The sequence below is a fragment of the Artemia sp. Qi Xiang Cuo genome, chromosome 12 (assembly GCF_049724085.1).
Source record: "Artemia sp. Qi Xiang Cuo chromosome 12, ASM4972408v1, whole genome shotgun sequence".
NCBI lineage: Eukaryota > Metazoa > Arthropoda > Branchiopoda > Anostraca > Artemiidae > Artemia > Artemia sp. Qi Xiang Cuo.
In genome coordinates, this window is record NC_142805.1 from 29,604,959 (window position 1) to 29,624,981 (window position 20,023).

The 20,023-nt window shown below is 36.6% G+C and overlaps 1 protein-coding gene across 3 annotated transcripts in view; it reads left to right on the forward strand.

Moving 5' to 3' along the window:
- The first annotated feature begins 8,335 nt into the window (after window positions 1–8,335).
- The window catches only part of LOC148945986 (ribonuclease H2 subunit A), a 49,076-nt gene continuing 37,388 nt past the window's right edge, over window positions 8,336–20,023 (forward strand). Inside the window, exons 1-2 of one of the 3 annotated variants that reach the window (XM_089098512.1) lie at window positions 8,336–8,405; window positions 15,503–15,672. In XM_089098512.1, coding sequence (XP_088954638.1) covers window positions 8,347–8,405; window positions 15,503–15,672 — 229 coding nt within the window. In that variant the 5' untranslated portion in view covers window positions 8,336–8,346. Of the gene's footprint in view, window positions 8,412–9,232; window positions 9,292–15,502; window positions 15,673–20,023 lie in introns of those variants that run through there. The other 2 variants (XM_089098514.1, XM_089098513.1) reach the window with 2 other exon arrangements.

Consider the following 20,023-nt stretch of genomic DNA (forward strand, 5'->3'; position numbering starts at 1 on the left):
CAACAAGGACAATTTCTTGGACTTGCAAACACTAACCCAGACATACAAACAAATAAATTCAGAGATACAAAAAGAGAAAAGCAGACACTTTAGGCATTCAAACCAGCAAACACAAATTCTTGGGCTTGCAAACACCAACCTAGACATACAATAGATTCAGACATACAAACAGAGAAAGACAGGGACTTTAGACATTCAATTTAAAAATGACAAATTCTTGGTCTTTAAAACATCAACCCAGACATGAAAACAAATAGATTCAGTCATAAAAACAGAGAATGGCAGGCACTTTAGGCATTCAAACCAACAAAGACCAATTCTTGGACTTGCAAACACCAACTCATACATACAAACAAACAGATTCAGACATACAAACAGAGAAAGACATGTACTTTAGACATTCAAACCAACAAAGACAAATTCTTGGACTTGCAAACATCAAGTCAGACATGCAAACAAATAGATTCAGATATACAAAGATGGAAAGGCAGGCACTTTAGGCATTCAAACCAACAAAGACAAATTCTTGGGCTTACAAACACCAACCCTGACATGCAAACAAATAGACACAGACATACAAACAGAGAAAGACAGGCACTTTAGACATTCAAACCAACAAAGACCAATTCTTCGAGCTGCAAACATCAGCCCAGACATGCAAACAAATAGATTCAGACACAAAAACAAAGAAAGACAGTCACTTTAGACATTCAAACCGACAATGACAAATTCTTGGACTTGCAAACACCAACCCAGACATGTAAACAAATAGATTCAGTCATACAATCAGAGAAAGTCACGCACTTTAGGCATTCAAACCAACAAAGACAAATTCTTGGACTTGCAAACACTAACCCAGACATACAAACAAATAGATTCAGATATATAAACAGAGAAAGGCATGCACTTTAGGCATTCAAACCAACAAAGACAAATTCTTGGACTTGCATCACCCAACCCAGACATGCAAACAAATAGATTCAGACATACAAACAGAAAAAGGCAGACACTTTAGACATTCAAACCATCAAAGACAAAATCTTGGACTTGCAAAAACCAACCCAGACATGCAAACAAATAGATTCAGACATACAAACAGAGAAAGGCCCACACTTTAGACATACAAACCAACAAAGACAATTTCTTGGACTTGCAAACACCAACCCAGACACATAAACAAATAAATTCAGATATACAAACAGAGAAAGTCAGGCACTTTAGACATTCAAACCAGCAAAGAAAAATTCTTGGACTTGCAATCATCAACCCAGACATGCAAACAAATAGATTCAGACATACAAACAGAGAAAGACAGTCACTTTAGACATTCAAACCAACAATGACAAATTCTTGGGCTTAAAAACACCAACCCAGACATGTATACAAATAGATTCGGTCATAGAATCAGAGAAAGGCAGGCACTTTAGGCATTCAAACCAACAAAGACAAATTCTTGGACTTGCAAACACTAACCCAGACATACAAACAAATAGATTCAGATATACAAAAAGAGAAAGGCAGGCACTTTAGGCATTCAAACCAGCAAAGACAAATTCTTGGACTTGCAAACACTAACCCAGACATACAAACAAATAGATTCAGATATACAAACAGAGAAAGGCAGGCACTTTAGGCATTCAAACCAGCAAAGACAAATTCTTCGAGTTGCAAACATCAACCCAGACATACAATAGATTCAGACATACTAACAGAGAAAGACAGTCACTTTAGACATTCAAACCAACAATGACAAATTCTGGGGCTTACAAACACCAACCCAGACATGTAAAAAAATAGATTACGTCATACAAACAGAGAATGTAAGTCACTTTTGGCATTCAAACCAGCAAAGACAAATTCTTGGGCTTGAAAACACTAACCCATACATAAAAATAAATAAATTCATACATAGAAACAGAGAAAAGCAGACAAATTAGTCACTCAAACCATCAAAGACAAATTCTTGGTCTTGCAAAAACCACCCTAGACATGTAAACAAATACATTTAGACGTACAAACAGTGAAAGACATACACTTTAGACATTGAAACCAATGAAGACAAATTCTTGGACTTCCAAACACCAACCTAGACATGCAAAAAAATAGATTCAGACATACAAACAGAGAAAGGCAGACACTTTAGACATTAAAACCATCAAAGACAATTTCTTGGTCTTGCAAACACCAACCCAGACATGCAAACAAATAGATTCAGACATACAAACAGAGAAAGACATACACTTTAGATATTCAAACCAACAAAGACAATTTCTTGGACTTGCAAACACCAACCCAGACATACAAACTAATAGATTCAGACATACAAACAGAGAAAGACATGAACTTTAGATATACAAACCAACAAAAACAAACACTTGGACTTGCAAACACCAACCTTGGGGGAGGGGAGGAGAGGATAGTAGGATGGTGGAGGGGGCCCGGGGGCAAGGGGGGCTCTTTGGGGGCTCTGAGGGAGCAGGATCCAGAGGATGGCCTTTGGGGGCCTTGGAGTTCTGGGGGGATTTGGGGGCCCGGGGGAGCGCTTTGGGGTTTGGGTAGGGGGGCCCTTTGGGGTTGGGGTAGGGGACCTCATAACACTGTTCAAATGGAACTTGTGTATTATAATGACCACAGAGTTTCACTCCAAATCATCTTCTAAATCATCTTCTAAAATCTCTCAAACTGTTTCGCCCAAATCATCTTCTAAAATGTCTCAAATGGTTTCGCCTAAATCATCTTCTAAAATGTCTCAAACGGTTTCGCCCAAATAATCCCCTAAGAGTAATTTCTGTGTGTTCCTTTGTTTCGGCATCCCTGCGCTGTCACATTTGAAATTCCTAGGAAACCATTTCCCGCGTTAATTTCTTCATCTCATAGGTGTTCCTAGCTACACTATTAAGGTTTCGATAGAATATTAATTTATCGCTAAGTCTAATGACCAGAGAAGCCATATTTAAAAATAGAATATTAATTTATCTCCGTCACAAAAGACCATTTATCCCTCAGACCTAAAGATCAAAGAAGCCATATTGTTTCTTAATTCCCCTTCGTTGATCAATAATTCCCCGCGGATTATGCAAATCAATTTCTCAGAAATCTCGTTCCGGAGTCTTCTTCTTCTCGAAAGGGCTTCCCTACTATCTTCCTCTATTTCTTTCATAAAATTTAATATATATTGTGCCATATCTACATGACTACTTTTCGTGACCCCCTGCTGGATCTTGATTCCACACTGCTCCTTCTATTCCGACTATTTTGATTCCTTCTGTTATTATATCTTCTTACTTCCTTTTCTGAATCCGTTCGTTCCATATCTATATTATCTCTGACCGTTATTATCTCAAACTTCAGCTAACATCAAAATACTTCTTTCATCTACATGAAAATAATTTCTCAAATGTCAAACTTCTGGTCTTCTCGTGAAAAATTGTTACGTCTCAATTTGCCGATTATTTTTTGCATGCTAATTAGTTGTGTCATACAGTCGCAAAATTTGTTTTATTCTAACTAGGCAACGCCCATTCAGATCTTCGTAATCTTTTTAATTGATTCCGTCTTTTTCCCATCATTTTTATATGTACCCAAAATAGGCTACAGTGTAGGCTAAATTAAATCGTCTTTCCAGAAAATGTGTTCTTTTAGCTATCTTCTGATAACTTTCCTTAAATGGCTGCCACCACGTATTGTAATGTAAAGACGCCTGGCCACAAATATTATAATATGATTAACACTGCCATCAAATAATGGCGTGGAAATGGTGCTGGCACCACTTTATTGGAGTGGAATGCCTCACGACCACAACTATTACAATGTATATATCACAGTATAAAGATATAGCAGTAAGTTTACCACAGATAATTTCTGGCTCTTCATTCTTGGTACGAACAAATAACTCCTCCCACTTATTCTTGCATTAACGCGTACAAACGGCTCCTCTCATTTGATGTGCCATCAGCAGTCCAATTACCCTGGAACACGTATTTTGGCAGAAACTTTCTCAAAATACCTTTGAAACCAACTTGAGACTTTGAAACCTACTTTTAATTCCTAAAAAAATCTAATAATAACATTGCACTACTAATTACCGATTTTCATATGTGTATTGGAATAAATTAGTCTAAAATCAGTTTCTTCAAAATTTATTGTTCCAAAGTTGAAGCCAAGTTTTGCTTTCAAGAGAAATCTGAATTGTCTACCCGTGAAAAGATCTAATGTCGCTTATGTTTCTACTTTCTCTGGAGCACTCGCTCCTCAGTCCAGGTTTTTATAATGGGTGAGATAGGGAAAGATCATACTGCCTATAATTTCTATACTGTGGTATATATATTCAGGGTATGGTAATACCCTATTACGGTATACCCTGCTCCGGGGTATGGTTACGTGATCAATGGTTGAACAACCACTGTTGGCCACAGGTGCCACATTCTGGGTCACCACTAATATCTCTAACTGTTTCTTCGAATGGTAAAGGGGCCCCCCTGTCATTATACTAGTGACGGTATTTCTCGCTAACTCTTTTCCTGCCCTGCTTGGGTTCCTGGAAAAATGATCTCACACGGCCAAAGAAAATAGCTTACTTGCATTCTTGCAAAGGTCACTTGACAAAACACACATATATCAATTCTGAAAAAAAACAGACTCCCTAAACGGGGTCTCAATGTAGAATTAAACACTAAATCACTAGTTCTATACAACGAACCTTGTGTAGGAGTGGACCTTAGATTCGCCCTGGCCAATCCGCTAAATTAAAGTTCAAATCCCAGGCTTCTTTTGAATAATGTTATCTTTCAATGGCCCAGAACGGGAAGTCAAAAATAGAATTTAGCTTTAAAGCTTACTCATTGCAAAACTAAATATAGCTTAGCAACAAGACTTCAACTTATCATTTAAAATAATACTATAGGGAAATCTAAGCAGATGTAATTACGGAAACGAAAACAGGTGATTTATCTGAAAAACAAAAAAAACAGGAAGGATACCCCAACAAGTGGACCATCTTAGTAAGCTTATAAACATCATAATAAAAAGGCAGCAATCAGTAGCAACTAATAAGTCACCAGAAGTATTGAGGCTTCATCAAATAAAATGCATTGCTCTTATTGTTCATGTGAATCCACCATCATTATTGGACAAAATCATTGAAGACTGTTCTGCCAGAAAGTATGTCCTTATCCTGGATGAGTCAACAGACGTTGGAATTACGAGTATATGGCTGTTTGCATTCGTTTCTTTTTATTAGCTGTAAGAAGAGGATAGTAACCCACTTTTTGGTCATGATCAAAGTGGTAAGTGCCACAGCCGAAAACCTGTATATGGGGGGACTAAAGCATTAATTAAAGAGAAACTAAAACTGAAGCTGGAGAACTTTTCTGGTCTGGGGAGTGATGGGACAAGTAATATGGTTGGGGCTCATTATTCTCTCAACACCAAGTTAAAAACATACAGTCCTGGCTTGTTTATAGTGAGGTTTATATGCCAATCTCTTCATCTCTATGTCTCAGCTGTAGCCAAATTCCTACCTACAAACTTCAAGCTCTTGATCAGAAATCACACAACTGGTTTTCCAAGAGTCCTTTAAGGAGAGAAGCATAAAAAAGCTAGTCTTTGATAAATACTGGTGATAATGAGCCAAAAATGATGGTAAAGTTATCGTTTATATGATGGACCTCCCGTGGCGTTGCAATAGAGCGGATCCTAGACCAATTTTGAGAATTGAAATCTCATTTCAAACGAGGTCCCTTAAAGGAACGATGCTTTACAGCCAAAACACTAGCTATGATGTATGAAGACAAGACCAGTTATTTGTCTTGACCTTTCTTTAACCTCTCATAAAAGAGTTCATGCATATGAACTTGATTTCTCAACAGACTTCAGCAGACCTTGCAAAACTTTTTAGGGGCTTTGATGCATTTATTAATAAACTTTTTCACAGAATAGCTGAAAGTTCAAAAAAGATATCCGTGTCTGAACTGCTTGAGATACCATTAACAGAAGACAAAATCAAACTTTCAAAAACGCCGATCTTGGGTCAAATTTTCGTCGAATGCTAAACAACTCTAAAGTTGGTGGAAAGTAGAAGATAGAACTTGAGAGACCATGCTATGGATTTGTTAGGAAACTCTGTGAGGAGGTAAAACAAAGGGTTCCACCCCCTTTGACTTGCTTTCATCCATGTATCTCCTTTCCCCAGAAAAATTTCTAAGCCAAAGTAGGCATGACTTTGATCAACTGCCTATCTTTCTATTGGTCTCTGACCAGAATTAGAATTTAAAAAATTAGAAAAACTTGGCGAAGACTTCTGTCTGTAAATTGGTTTGTGGTTGCAGCTAAAGACACTTCCGTGTCAACTGAACAACTCTGGATCACTGTATGATATTACACAAATGCTGCCGGTGAGTTTTCATGTAGAGAGCGTGCTTCTGCTTTATTCGACCTCCTTTCTCTTCCAGCATCAAACGCTTTCGTGGAGCGCATGTTCTTTGTCATGAATTGTGTCAAAACAAAAGTTAGAAACAGAATCGTTTTTCAGTTGCTTTTGTCTATTTTAGTTATTAGAGGATGTTTTTCTTGGGACGGAATCTGATAAAAAAAACCTTTGTTCCATTAATATCCATGCTTCATCAAGGAGGCACACTTGTGCCTCTATAAAGAGGCGACCCACCACAATGTTAAGCGATTTCAGGTCCTAGAGGTCGCAGAGAGACGGCGGTAATTGCATTTTGTAGCCCAAGCTCAAACTAAGAAACTTGCAAAATTTCATCCTCCTCCGACTTTATCTTCATGGGGTAAACTGGGCCGGAAGTTTGGAACCTCCCACCACAGCCCCCCTTTAACGTTGTCTGATTAGGCTGAAATTTATAGGTTAAGCTTTTCTAGGGCCCAGGAGCTTATCCTCGAATTTTCAGCTCAATCCGATCACTCCTTCCCTGTTTTCAAAAAACCCAATATAGCCACTTAAGTGTCATCTCTTTTTTTTTTTCTTAGCCACGCCAACAGGCCACAGTTGGCCACGGAGCCGGTTGAATGAGGACTCATTCGAAGCAGAATTCGACCTGTTAGGGCCTTTTGATATTTTCAGACCGAAAAAATTATCCCCCGAATTTACATTGACGAAAAACCTCGTTTTCCTATATAAGCCCATGTTAATTTGTCCCTCCACAACCACCCCTTTAACGGGGTCTGATCGGGCTGAAATTTAGAGGATAAGCTTTCCTGGGGCCTGGGAGCTTATCGTCGAAATTTCAGCTCAATCTGATCACTCCTTCCCTGTTTTCCAAAAACCACATATCAAGATTTTTGGGACTTTGCTTGCGTCGAAAATACCTTCTCTTTGCTAAACAACAATTACTATTGTGTTTGTATAGTCCAGCGACTGAGACTTCAGACTTTCAGGCGGAAAACTCGTGTTCGATTCACCATCAGATCAACTTTTTTATATACTTTGAAAATAAACTCATTTTCTTTTTTAAATTATTTGAAAAAAATTACGTTTTCTAAAGAGTTAAAGAGGCTGAGTTACAAGGTCGACCCTTAAAACGTACAGGGATTAGGAGGCACAGTTGGGGGGCTGTTAAAGAGGCTGAGTCACAAGTTCGAACCTTAAAACGTACAGGGATTAGGAGGCACCCTGTACGACGTGATTTGAGTATTCAGGAATTAAAAGCCTTAACACAAGAATGTTCAAGAGCGGGGGGTTTGGGGGGCGGCAGCCCCCAACTTTAACTCCTGACACGATCAGCTAACAGTTAGTCAAGCAATAATAAGTAATAAACTGTACAAAAACGTGCAGAAATTATTTGAAAAAAACTACGTTTTCTAAAGAGTTAAAGAGGCTGAGTTACAAGGTCGAACCTTAAAACGTACAGGGATTAGGAGGCACAGTTGGGGGGCTGCCGCCCCCAAACCCCGCTTTCGCAGCCTTTAAATAAAAAAAAATTTAAACTGAAAGTAAGGAGCGACATTAAATCTTAAAACGAACAGAAATTATTCCGTATATGAAAGAGGCTGTGCCCTCCTCAACGCCTCGCTCTTTACGCTAAAGTTTTTATTGTTTAAAAAAAGAGTTGTGAGAAAGTCAAACTTTAGCGTAAAGAGCGAGGCGTTGAGGAGGGCACAGCCTCTTTCATATACGGAATAATTTCTGTTCGTTTTAAGATTTAATGTCGCTCCTTACTTTCAGTTTAAATTTTTTTTTTATTTAAAGGCTGCGAAAGCGGGGGTTTGGGGGCGGCAGCCCCCCAACTGTGCCTCCTAATCCCTGTACGTTTTAAGGTTCGACCTTGTAACTCAGCCTCTTTAACTCTTTAGAAAACGTAGTTTTTTTCAAATAATAGATTTAATAATTCGATGTATAAATTTGAGGAAAGCAGCAATTCAAGTGATGTTGAAGAAATTGGAGTTTTGAGGTCTTGGTATAAATCTTTAACATTTCCTAAACCCTTTTGACATGTCTTAAGCTTACACCTATTTTAACCTTGAGTAACAATAAACCTTTCTGTAATTGGGTCTTCAGTTTCATTTTCTTTTACCCTAGGCTTTGAACATACTGGATAAAGATTAAATACCTAATAATGCTTAATAATTAAGTGTATAGGTCTAATGGATTAAATTAGCTGATAAAGCAAAATTGAAACTTAAATGAACAAAACTATCACCCTTTCACTTGTGTCATTTTAAAAATGTTTAGTCTTATAGTGATTTCAAAAAAATAAAGGGTCTCTCTTTCACTGCTAAAAAACAGCAACTTATAGAGCAGTCACAATATTATCAATTATCGCCCCCAAGCCTAAAGATCATATTTATCTGGTAAATTCACCAGTGGTATGCTAAAAGCTTGGAACAAAACAGCACAGAGGTGAATTTTCTGTTTGTTACAAGGTATTCTTTTAGATTCACTTAACAGGGTTTTTCAATAAGATCATGGGATGTATGCAATAAACCGAGTGTGTAAGAAATAATTTGCCTTTTTGCTTCTATATATTTTTGCTTTCAGTAAATTACTAGTCAATTTTACAAAAGCATATGTGGAAGGGTGGTAAATTTCGTTCGATCACTCGGCTCTTATTCTGCTTTTTATCTACAGTTATGTGTAGGTTATCTGATATATCGACTGTATTTTTCCTCGCTTCACCCGTAATAGCACTATAATAGGCCTATAATAGGATTTGCTATTTTGGGCTAGTGATTGCGCCGGTTTGGGCTATGCCTTCTACCCAAAGTCTGATAACACCACACATGTAAAATTAAATTCAAAATTTGGGTGCGTGTTTTCTTCAGTTTTACATTTGCATGGTAACAATCTCTTGTTTTGTAACTTATTGCTAACTTGGAAGAATTTTTAGCCACAAAATGAACCAAACTTTCAGGAGTGGACGTCAGCCCAGTTTAAGCTGCAATCCAGGCTGACTTATTCATGTTCCTACCTTCTGCCCCTCTAGCCTAATAACCAAATTTCTACCTTAAATTGCACTTGCCAGCAACAGGATGATCCTGTAGTCACCAGTCAGTGAAGGAAGTGTGCTGACTGATTAGTTGAGTTCCAAACTAATTGGCATGGCTTGTTGCACCATTCCATGTCAACTGATAGTTTGAACAGTCCTAACAAGTTCCATAGACTCATCACCCAACTAGAAAAGAATTTGCTACATAACCTTGTGTTGGCAAACTTCTTGAAAAGTTTTTGATCATGTTCTCTTGTTCTTGAAGAGACTTCTGGTTGAAAAACACTTGGGATAAGTTTTTTATGGTTGAGAAGTTTTAATGCCACAATCATATCCCCTCTTTTTTGGCAATACGTCGGTGATGATAAATTCAATTTTTCAAGCTAGGAGAGGTAGGGAATGTCATCAAAATCTAGGGTACATTTAGTTGTATGCCTCTTGAGCTGAATCTAGAGTTTCTTGGTCAGCTTTATTAATTGGGTTGGCAATACAAATACCAAACTTGAGCTTAGGCCAAATTAAACCTTTATAAAGCTTTGAAACAACTGAGGGTGAATGACTACTGAAAGTTTTCTTAAATATACCTAGAGTCAGACCAGCCTTTGCTGCAACAGTCCGGGAATGCAAACTAAACTTTAGCTTTTCATCAACTAATAGATCCAGATCATGTTCAGCACAACTACTGACAATAGGTTGCCTTGTTTTGTCCATTGACTCAATTAAGTACTGGTGTTGTGAGTTTTATTACAAAAGTGGATAATCTTACATTTGTGGATATTGAACTTCAGCTTCCAAGTCCCTGCCCAGCAAGTAAATAAGTCCAAGTCTGCTTGAATGGTTTCTATTTTTTCTGAACTTTCAACTAAACCAATTACTTTTGAATTGTCTGCATTAAGGCTTATTTTACTTTTGATGTTAGAAGGTGAATTATTAATGAAAATATTAAATAAAGTTGGGCCAAGGACTTTGCCTTGAGGTACTCCATTTCTCACTTAAACAACATCAGAGAGAAATGATTGTCCATTTTCCCCAACCACTTTTACTGCTTGTTTTCTATTACTAAGGAAAAACATCACCTAGTCAATAGTTTCTGTAGTAAACCAATAGCTTATAGCTTAATATTCAGTCTCCTGTGACATACCCTATCAAATGATTTTGCAAAGTCCAGCAAAATCATGTCAACTAGGAAATCCTTGTCTATAAGCTTTTTGACATATTTGTATGCATCACTAAGGTTGGCCTCAATGTTCCTGGCCATTTTTTATTCCTTTGACATAAATAGGAGGGTTTTTGGTTTGTTTATCCATTTTGTAGATGAATATCTATTGACAACATCAAGTAATAAACTCTTAATGGGATGCCATGAATCATCTACACTCTTTGTAGCAATTAAGGACCAATTGGATTCTGCTAGTTCCTTTAAGATTAGACAATAATCTGCCTAGGCTACACACATTTTCTAAATAAAAATCTTTTTGGGCATAGTCTAAACCTACAACTTATAATAGTATGGTCACTTGCACCAAGTGGTGGTAACAGTGCTACACCTAGGACTGACTCATGGTCACTAACTAGAACAAGATCTAACAATGAAGGAATTTGGCTATTCCTGTATCAAGTTAGGAAACTTACAGTCTGGTACAGAGAATGTTTTTTTAGACATTCAAGAAAAAGCAGAACAGAGTCATTTATGGAGTGATCACAACTATCTTGTTCATTGAACTAATGGGAGATTAAAATCCACAACCAAATTCCAGCACATATTGGTATTCACTGCTATTGTATTTGTTAAAACAAGGAAGGAATCTTTAAGAATGGGGGAACTAGGGCTTCTATATATGCAACCAATTCTCAAAGGATCACAAGGCAGGTCAACAGTTATAAACACCTGTTCTACATATGGCTCATAATCAGAATTAATGTCAATGTTTCCTACCTTAAGTGAGTTCCTTCTTCCATCTTATTTCTTAAACTATAGATAATTCTTAAAGAGATAATTTCTTAAAATACATTTGCATACCATAATATACAGAAGAAACAATCAAAAATGGTTTTTTTAAGGCCAAACAAAAATCCTGAAAAGAACACAAAGCAAATATTTTGAGAGGACAGCCTCCTTTATTCTTCAGTGCAAACGAAAAAATATTTTTAAGGAAAATGCCAAAAAACCAAAAGCAAAGTTTAAGTTTTTCGATTTTGTGCAAATTGTGGATATTGGTGAATGACTTGCTTTATGGTTGTTAGGTATTAGGTTTTAATTCTTCTAATTTTGGCTTTTATTGAATTTATTCATCTTTTATTTTGGTATTTATCGGTTTTGTTATTTCACATTGACTTTCCATGTTTGCTGTTGGTTTTTTCTTTGTCTTTTTTGGCATTTTCCTTAAATATATTATTTTGTTGGCACTGAAGAAGAGAGGCAGTTGTCCTCTTGAAATATTTGCTTTGTGTGTTTTTCAGTATTGTTGTTTAGCCTTAAAAAACCATTTTTGATAATTTCTTCTTTATATTATATCCAGGTAACTGCATTTGAGTGTCATTCAGGTGAATACCTGTCTGCTTAGGCTTAATTTCACAAAAAGCATAAACATCCACCCTACTGGTTGATGCTGAACACTCAATTTCCTGCAATTCTGAGGTTAAACAGTCCACATTACTAAAAACATCTTGCACTTTTTTTTGCACAACTTGCACTATTTATTAACTTGCAATGCAATATTTTTCCCATTTGTGCTATGAGCATTAGCGCTTGACAATCCATCACTATCATTTACAGCATTGAGTTGAAAACTCACAGGGTCATCAGAATTAGAAGTGTGTGGTCTTGCGTCGAAACACTGGTACTAACATTTAAAAAAGCTACACTAGAACAAGGGCTATATACAGGCAACTGGGAAGTAGATAGTTTATTTGCATTGCAGCTGATGCTGCAGACTGCAGACAAACACCCTGGGGTTGGCATTCCCTGAATCACTAAATCTCCTTCAGCATTTGTTTGTCTTGAACAAAGTTTCTTGCGAGTTGTGCTCTTCTGATACAGTCTGCCCTAGAAACATCATTATAGAACTGTATCTGTCCAGCTCTCGTTTTTTTAGAAGATTTTGGCATTTTTTTTTTCTAAAGTCAGCAACAGAGAACATGATAGGAGAGTGGTTTTGGGTACTTGTGCCAACCCCAGGGGTTTGTTAGACCTTATCAATCAGTGCACATTGGAAATACTAGCATTTTGGAGACTGTATTCATGCTGCAGGAACTCATATACTTATATAAACTTAATAATTTCTGAGACCACACTGGCTAATCATGATAAAACAAAAAAGTATTTTTATATAGCCTGTATATTTTTCATAGTTTCCTTGGATTTTTATTAGTAATTTTTGTTTTATTATTGTGCACTGAGGATGGTCAAGCAGAGGTCTTGACCAAAACAATTGCATTTTAGTCTACATTTTTTCCTGGCTTGTATAATCCTTGTTTTTCTCTTTTTTACTATTTTTTAAGACTCTACTTCAGATTCAACCAATTTACAAAGCACATTAGGATCAGATTGGGAACCAGATGCTTGCTCTAACAATGCCACACCTGTTTCAATATCTGTGAATTTATTGTCAATGTCTAAATGTAACTTGGCTTTAAATTCAGAAGCATATTGTTTGGCAGCTTCCTTGATCTTAGTGTCTAAGTTTTGCACATCAGGAATAGTGGGCTGAAATGGTTCTAGCATCTTACTGATAATGTTCTGAATTTGGGCTTCACTAATACCAGATCTGGTGCTACTTTTGCAGACTGGGATCTTCCATTCACAGCCCAAGCGCCTGGTCATTTTTGTGAGAAGATTGTACTCAGGTTCACTTACATCTAGGCAATCAGTACACAAACACTTTTTACAAACATCACAGTTCATTGCAGCTGATTCTTCATCCAAATTATGGTTACAAGCAGCACACTTGTCTGTTCTGTTTTTGGGCTTTCTTGGGGTCTTTTTGTTGGTATTGTTAACAGTATTTGATTTTAGCTACAACCAAATGCTGGCCTAAATGTAGAGGTTAGTGCCAGGTCCACAACCCATGATAAAAAAAAACAGGATCACTCCCCAAAAAAACTTGATTTCCTTTATGTTCCTTCTTATGACCTCTTCCCACTCAATTTGGGGGTGACCTACTTTATGGTTAGCCTTAAAGGATGATCTTTGGCTACCTGTCATCCTTCATCTGCAAAACATGTCCTTGCCATCTCAACTCTTTCAAATATAATAATTGCTTTTATTGCAAATTCAATTTTAAGCCTTCTTTGGACCCCTGAATATGATAATTTTCTAAGGATCATTATAATTTTTTCCTTTAGTTTTTAGATATAAAAAAGGGTTAAAACATTGGTTTCAAACCTACTTTTTATTTATAAATCCATTTTGTAAAAGTTATGTAATTCACAAGCATTGATTTGTCATGAATAAGTTGAATAAAAAAAAAATCAAAGCAATTCAGAAGAAACAAGGTAGACGGAAAAATAGTAAAAAGTTTTGAATTTATTTTATTCAACTTTGTTATGACAAAGGAACTTAGTGATAATACTAAAATGATTAAATAAGAAGGCCTTTGGTGCTGGTAGGGTGGTAAATGAGTGTTTGAATTTGGTGGTTGCAAAATTAGAGATACATTACTGAAAATTATGAGTAGGGTTTTTGAGTATGGGGGAGTACCTTGTGATTTCAGGAAAACTGTAATAAAACACCTTCATAAGAAATTGATTAGAGTGATTGTAGTAATTACAGAGACATTAGTATGGTTTGTGTAGAAAGCAAGTCACTAATTGTGATGATGCTTATTAGACTAAGAGATACTGTAGATACGGTGTTAAGAGAGCAACAGCATGCTTTTAGAAAGGGGAGAGGATACATCTATTCTTAGATTTGTAATTTACAAGTGTCTGCATCATCAGACCTCTTTAGTCCTCAGTCTTATAGATTTTTGAACAGGCATTCGGTTCAGTTGATAGAAAAGCTTTACTGAAGATCCTATCCTAATATACTATAGCATATAAGTATATTAGAATAATTAGTGCTGTGTATGAAAATAATCTTGCTGTATGATTTAAGGTTAGTAGTTGATTTGGTGCAAAATCAGGAGTTAATCAGGGAATGCCCTACCCCTATTTACATATATTATTTTGAGTGTTTGTGTCCTAAGGAACAAAGCAAGGACCGTAGGGGAAGATGGTATCAAATAGTAAGGTAAAAATGAGGGTGATGGATCCAGAGAAGATGTAAAAGTAGAACAGCCAAGGTGTATGGTGTTTTTTTTTTCATAGTAAAAAAAATTGAAAGAATAGAAAGATGAATCTGCAAACTAAGATTAAAATATTGGAACTCAATGCCATGACAGTAGTCAAGTATTGCTCTGAAGTGTTGGTACTTCAAATATCTGAGGAAGATTGGTTAATATTAAATATTTTCCAAAAGAATTACCTAACAATAATTTTAAGTACTTATTTAACTGACAGTATATTAAACAGTAAGCTGCATGGATAATGTTGTTTGACCCAACTGTTTAGGGCTATAATGAAAGAAAGATTAAGGCAGCTAGACCATATTTTGTAGATGAAGAATGACAGATTATCAAAGATTGTGCTTTTGGCAATCCATCTAGGGCCAAACAAAAACAGGGTTTGAACAAGTCTTAAAAAGGATTTAAAGGAAATTGGCAGAACATGAGAGAGAGTAAAGAATGAAGCTGTGAATAGATTGGGATGAAAGAGGAGTGTGTGCAGTTTTGTTGGCCTCAGGCAGCTTGGTGCTGCAGTAAGTTATTAGTTGTAGTAGTAAGGAATAAAGGAGGAATATTTTCCACCTAGCTATCCTCTTGTGGTTTTATGCTGTAACAGGGTTGCAGTAGTTTTCATAGTAGAATTGTGAGACATATTATTTGAAATTGGTTCAAACATGGAAGTGTGAATTTATGTTAAAATTTTATTTTTTACATATGTGAACTTGAAATATGTTTGACAGGTCTTTAACAATGCTACTAGATATAAAGTATTTTTTTCTATTGTCCAACACTTCTTAGGTTTGGACTTATTTGGAGAATCAAAGAGATGAAGGGTTTCCAGCAGCTTTTTGATGACTTGCAAAATTGTAACACAGAAAATTGCAAGGCATATTCAAATGTTCCTGAGTGTTGCAAAACATCTCCTTGTGCACTTGGTATTGATGAAGCTGGAAGAGGACCTGTACTAGGCAAGATATCTTTCAATTTTCATTTTGAGCATTATTTGACCCTCATATAGAGTAGACCTTTTTTCTTATACCTACATTATTTTTATTTACAAGCTAAACTCTTGTTGTCAAGGTGATAATATTGCAAGAGAGAAAAATTGGTTTGAAGTTCTATTTTTGTTATGGTGTAAGATTTTCCCTTAACCATAGCACCTATGATAAATACACATAAGATTTTTCTTTTATCATGCTCAAATTTTTTTTTTTTTTTTTTTTTTTTTTTTTTTTTTTTTTTTTTTTTTTTTTTACTGCATAACAAGCTAGTACAGAGACCACATACAGTGGCACCCCGATCATGAAAAAGCTCATATTTTATGCTTCATTAGTATAAAGATCCCCTTCCATATTGCCTCCTCCCTGGTCCCTTCCCTATCATCAATGTCTTTTTTTTTCATTCAACTGATATATTGTCCTTTTTATCAACTCTAATTTTATTTAAATTCTAATGAATGCTTGCAATATCCGTGAAAGAATAAATTCTAGGTAGACCCTTCCTAGAATTTATTAACCTCTTATTTTGTATTTTCTTTCTACCCTAATTTTATCTTTCACTCCTAACAATTTAGATGTTTCTAATAACTCTGTTGAATAATTACCCACAAAGGCTTATAAATGATCTTTTTTCGGCAAAAATACTACTATTGCTACTAACAACTCACTGCAGCACCAAACTGCCTGAGGCCAACACAGCTATGCATGCTCCCCTCCATCCCAATCTATTCAAAGCCTCCCTCTTTACACCCTTGCAGGAAGTTCCTATTTCCCTTAAATCTTTCTTTTAGCCCTAAGCATCTCAACCTTTCTCTCATTACAGCTCTAGAAAGTGGTATTGAACCACTTTTTTTGTAAAGCCTACTATTTGAAGTTCGATCAGTCAGCCATGTACCCAGAACAATCCGTAGGCAATTTCTCTGGAAAACATCTAGCAAATCTTCATCCGCTTTTTGGAGCGCCCATGCTTCAGAACCTTATTTGACCACTGTCATCGCTGTAGTTTCCAATACTCTAATCTTGGTTTGCAGACTTATCTTCCTATTCTTCCACGATTTTTTAATTGTGAAAAAATACCCTGAGCCTTGGCTATTCCTAGCCTTATCGACTTAGTCTTCTCAACATTAATTTTCAAGCCTGTTCTAGCTTGTCAATACCTTGCTCTTTACGCTAAACTTTGAATTTTGTTCCAATTTTTTTAAGAATGACCCCTGAATCACAAAGGCCGCTTAATTATAATAAATAGCTCTTTTTAAATTACTGAAAAAAAACTTAAGCGTAACGAGTGAGGTATTGACTAGAGGGTAATTCCCCTTATCTACATAGCAATTTTTTCTTATTTTAAGTTTTAATGTTATTTCGTACTTTCAGTTGAAAAAAAACTTGTTTTTTTTTTATTTAATTTCTGATCGTTTTTTAAATAATGCTAGGAAATCCGGCGCCCCCCTTCATAGAAAAAACCCTTCCCCCATGGAAAGATCCTTCCTCGTAACTCCCTCCTCCGAACCCCCCCCCCCTCCCCACCAGAAAAAAATCCTTCCTGAAATCGTCTGTATACTTCCCAATAACCAATACTATATGTAAACAATGGGCAAAACTCATAACTTGCAGCCCTTTCCCCGGGGACAGTGCAGGATTAAGTCATCCTCAAAGACATATTTATTAGATTTAGATTACTATGCTGAACAAAATGGTTATCTCAAAGTTTTGATCAGGTGACTTTGGGAAAAAACTAAGCATGGGAGGGGGCCTAGTTGCCCTCTATTTTTTTATCACTTAAAAAGGGCACTATAACTTTTAATTTCCGTTCGAAAGAGCCCTCTCGCTATATTCTATGTTACCACGAACTGCTTGACAAGTACGGATTGACTACTCCCTCTCAATTTATTAACATGCCAGTACAATATTTTACTATTATGCCGTCTTGCTGCATCTTCCAGATCCTCGGCAATTTTATCCACGGCCTCCACTTCACACCTCTTTAGTTCATATTTCAATGCTTTCTCCACTTTCTTTACATTCCTTTTGTGGTACATTCCTTTCTTTACATTCCTTTATGATTTATCACTCAGACAATTCTTCTACAATCCCCTTCTCCTCTGTATCAAACATAAAGCTTTTTCACTAATATTCCTAGCTGCGTTACTAACTTTCTTTCCTAAGACACCATCAGCAACTTACATTAAAACTTAAAACGAACAGAAGTTATTCCGTATATGAAAAGGGCTGTCCTCTCCTCAACGCCTCGCTCTTTACGCTAAAGTTTTTTATTGTTTTAAAAAATAGAGTTGTGAGAAAGAGTCAAACTTTAGCGTAAAGAGTGAGGTATTGACTAGGGGGTGAACCCCCTCATTTACGTAATAATTTCTGTTCGTTTTAAGTTTTAATGCTGCTCCTTACTTTCAGTTGAAAAAAATTATTTTTTTTCATTTAATTTCTGACCGTTTTTTATATAATGCTGGGAAATCCGGCGGCCCCTTCATAGAAAAGTGCCTTCCCCTATGGTAACATCCTCTATGGAAAGATCCTCCCACGTAATCCCCTCCTCCGACCCCCCTCCCACCCAGAAAAAATCCTTCCTGAAAATATCTGTATGCTTCCCAAAAACCAATACTATATGTAAACAATGGGCAGAGTTCATAACTTGCAGCCCTTCCCCCGGGAACCGTGGGTGACTAAATCATCCTCAAAGACATATTTATTAGAGTTTTGACTATTCTAAACAAAATGGCTATCTTAAAATTTTGATTGGGTGACTTTGGGAAAAAATGAGCGTGGGAGGGGGCCAAGTTGCCCTCCAATTTTTTTGGTCACTTAAAAAGGGCCCTAGAAGTTTTGATTTCTGTTCGAATGAGCCCTCTCACGATATTCTAGGACTACTGGATCGATATGATGACCCGTGGGAAAAAAGCGCATCCGTGATCTTTCTTCTGGCAAAAAATACAAAAATCCATGCTTTTGCAGATAGGAGCTTGAAACTTCTACAGTAGGCTTCTCTGATACGCTGAATCTGATGGTGTGATTTTCATTAAAGTTCTATGTCTTTTAGGGGTTGTTTCCTTCTTTTTCAAAAATGAGGTAGATTTTCGGCGCGCAACTTTTGATGGGTAAGAATAAACTTGATGAAACTTATATGTTTGAAGTCAGCATGAAAATCTGATTCTTTTGATGTATCTATTGGTATCAAAATCCCGTTTTTTAGAGTTTTGGTTACTATTGAGCCGGGTTGCTCCTTACTTACAGTTCATTACCATGAACTGTTTGCTTATTCCATCCATCTTCTACATTGTCAAGTTTTAAACTCTTTAAGTTTAGTATTCAACTGTTTCTGGAAAATTTCTCTCAAATTCTTATCCTGGAGTCTACCAACATCATAACTTCCCGGGAGGTAGTTAAACTTTCGAAATTTCCAGCTTTAAATTAACCTTAGACACTACTAGATGGTGATCTTTACTTTTAACATCAATAACAGCACTCCTATATACCCTAGTATCTTGTATTGAACCTGCCAGTCTTCGGTTTACAATAACATAATCAATAAGGTTTGCTGTCTTATCATCACATGAATACCAAATTAACTTATGGGCCATTTTATGACCAAATACCGTGTTGGTAACTAGATTGTTATGCCTACAAAATTGGAGCAGTCTGTAGCCATTATTGTTTTCTTTTTCTACACCAAATTTACCAAGGCTAGGATACCATCTATCCCCATTTCTACCGACCTGGGCCTTTAAATCTGCTAATAAAAACGCCATATTTCTACCTGGGACTCTGTTTATTTGCTGTGTTAGCTCTAAGTAAAAATTCATCTGAGTCACTAGTATCTCTGTCAGTCAGTTCTACAGGGGCATATACTACTATAACTGATACCCTGTACTTTTAGTCATAAAATGAGTGATTAGTCATCTATTATTAATACCTTCTCAGCCTAAACAAGATTTAGCAGGTTCCTTGTTCATCAGGAGCTATTCGCTGTCTATGTACCCCATCCTTCCTGCCCGAGTAAATAAATTCTATATCACCTAATTTCATCCTTCCTACCCTTGGGATATGAGTTTCTGAAACTCCTAATAAGTCCAGTTCAAGTCGTCTGAATTAGTCAGTCAAACATCTTCTCAAGTCTACACAGAAGCACTTAAGCTGGCTTAGAACCGGACAGCCAAGTCCCTGGGACCTGGGACAATGATTTAAAGAACATGAAAATTGGAACTTGGAATGTTACGACATTAAAAAATGACTATCATATCGACATTTTGACTGACGAATTCAGACGATTCGAACTGGATTTAATAGGAGTTTCAGAAACTCATATCCCATG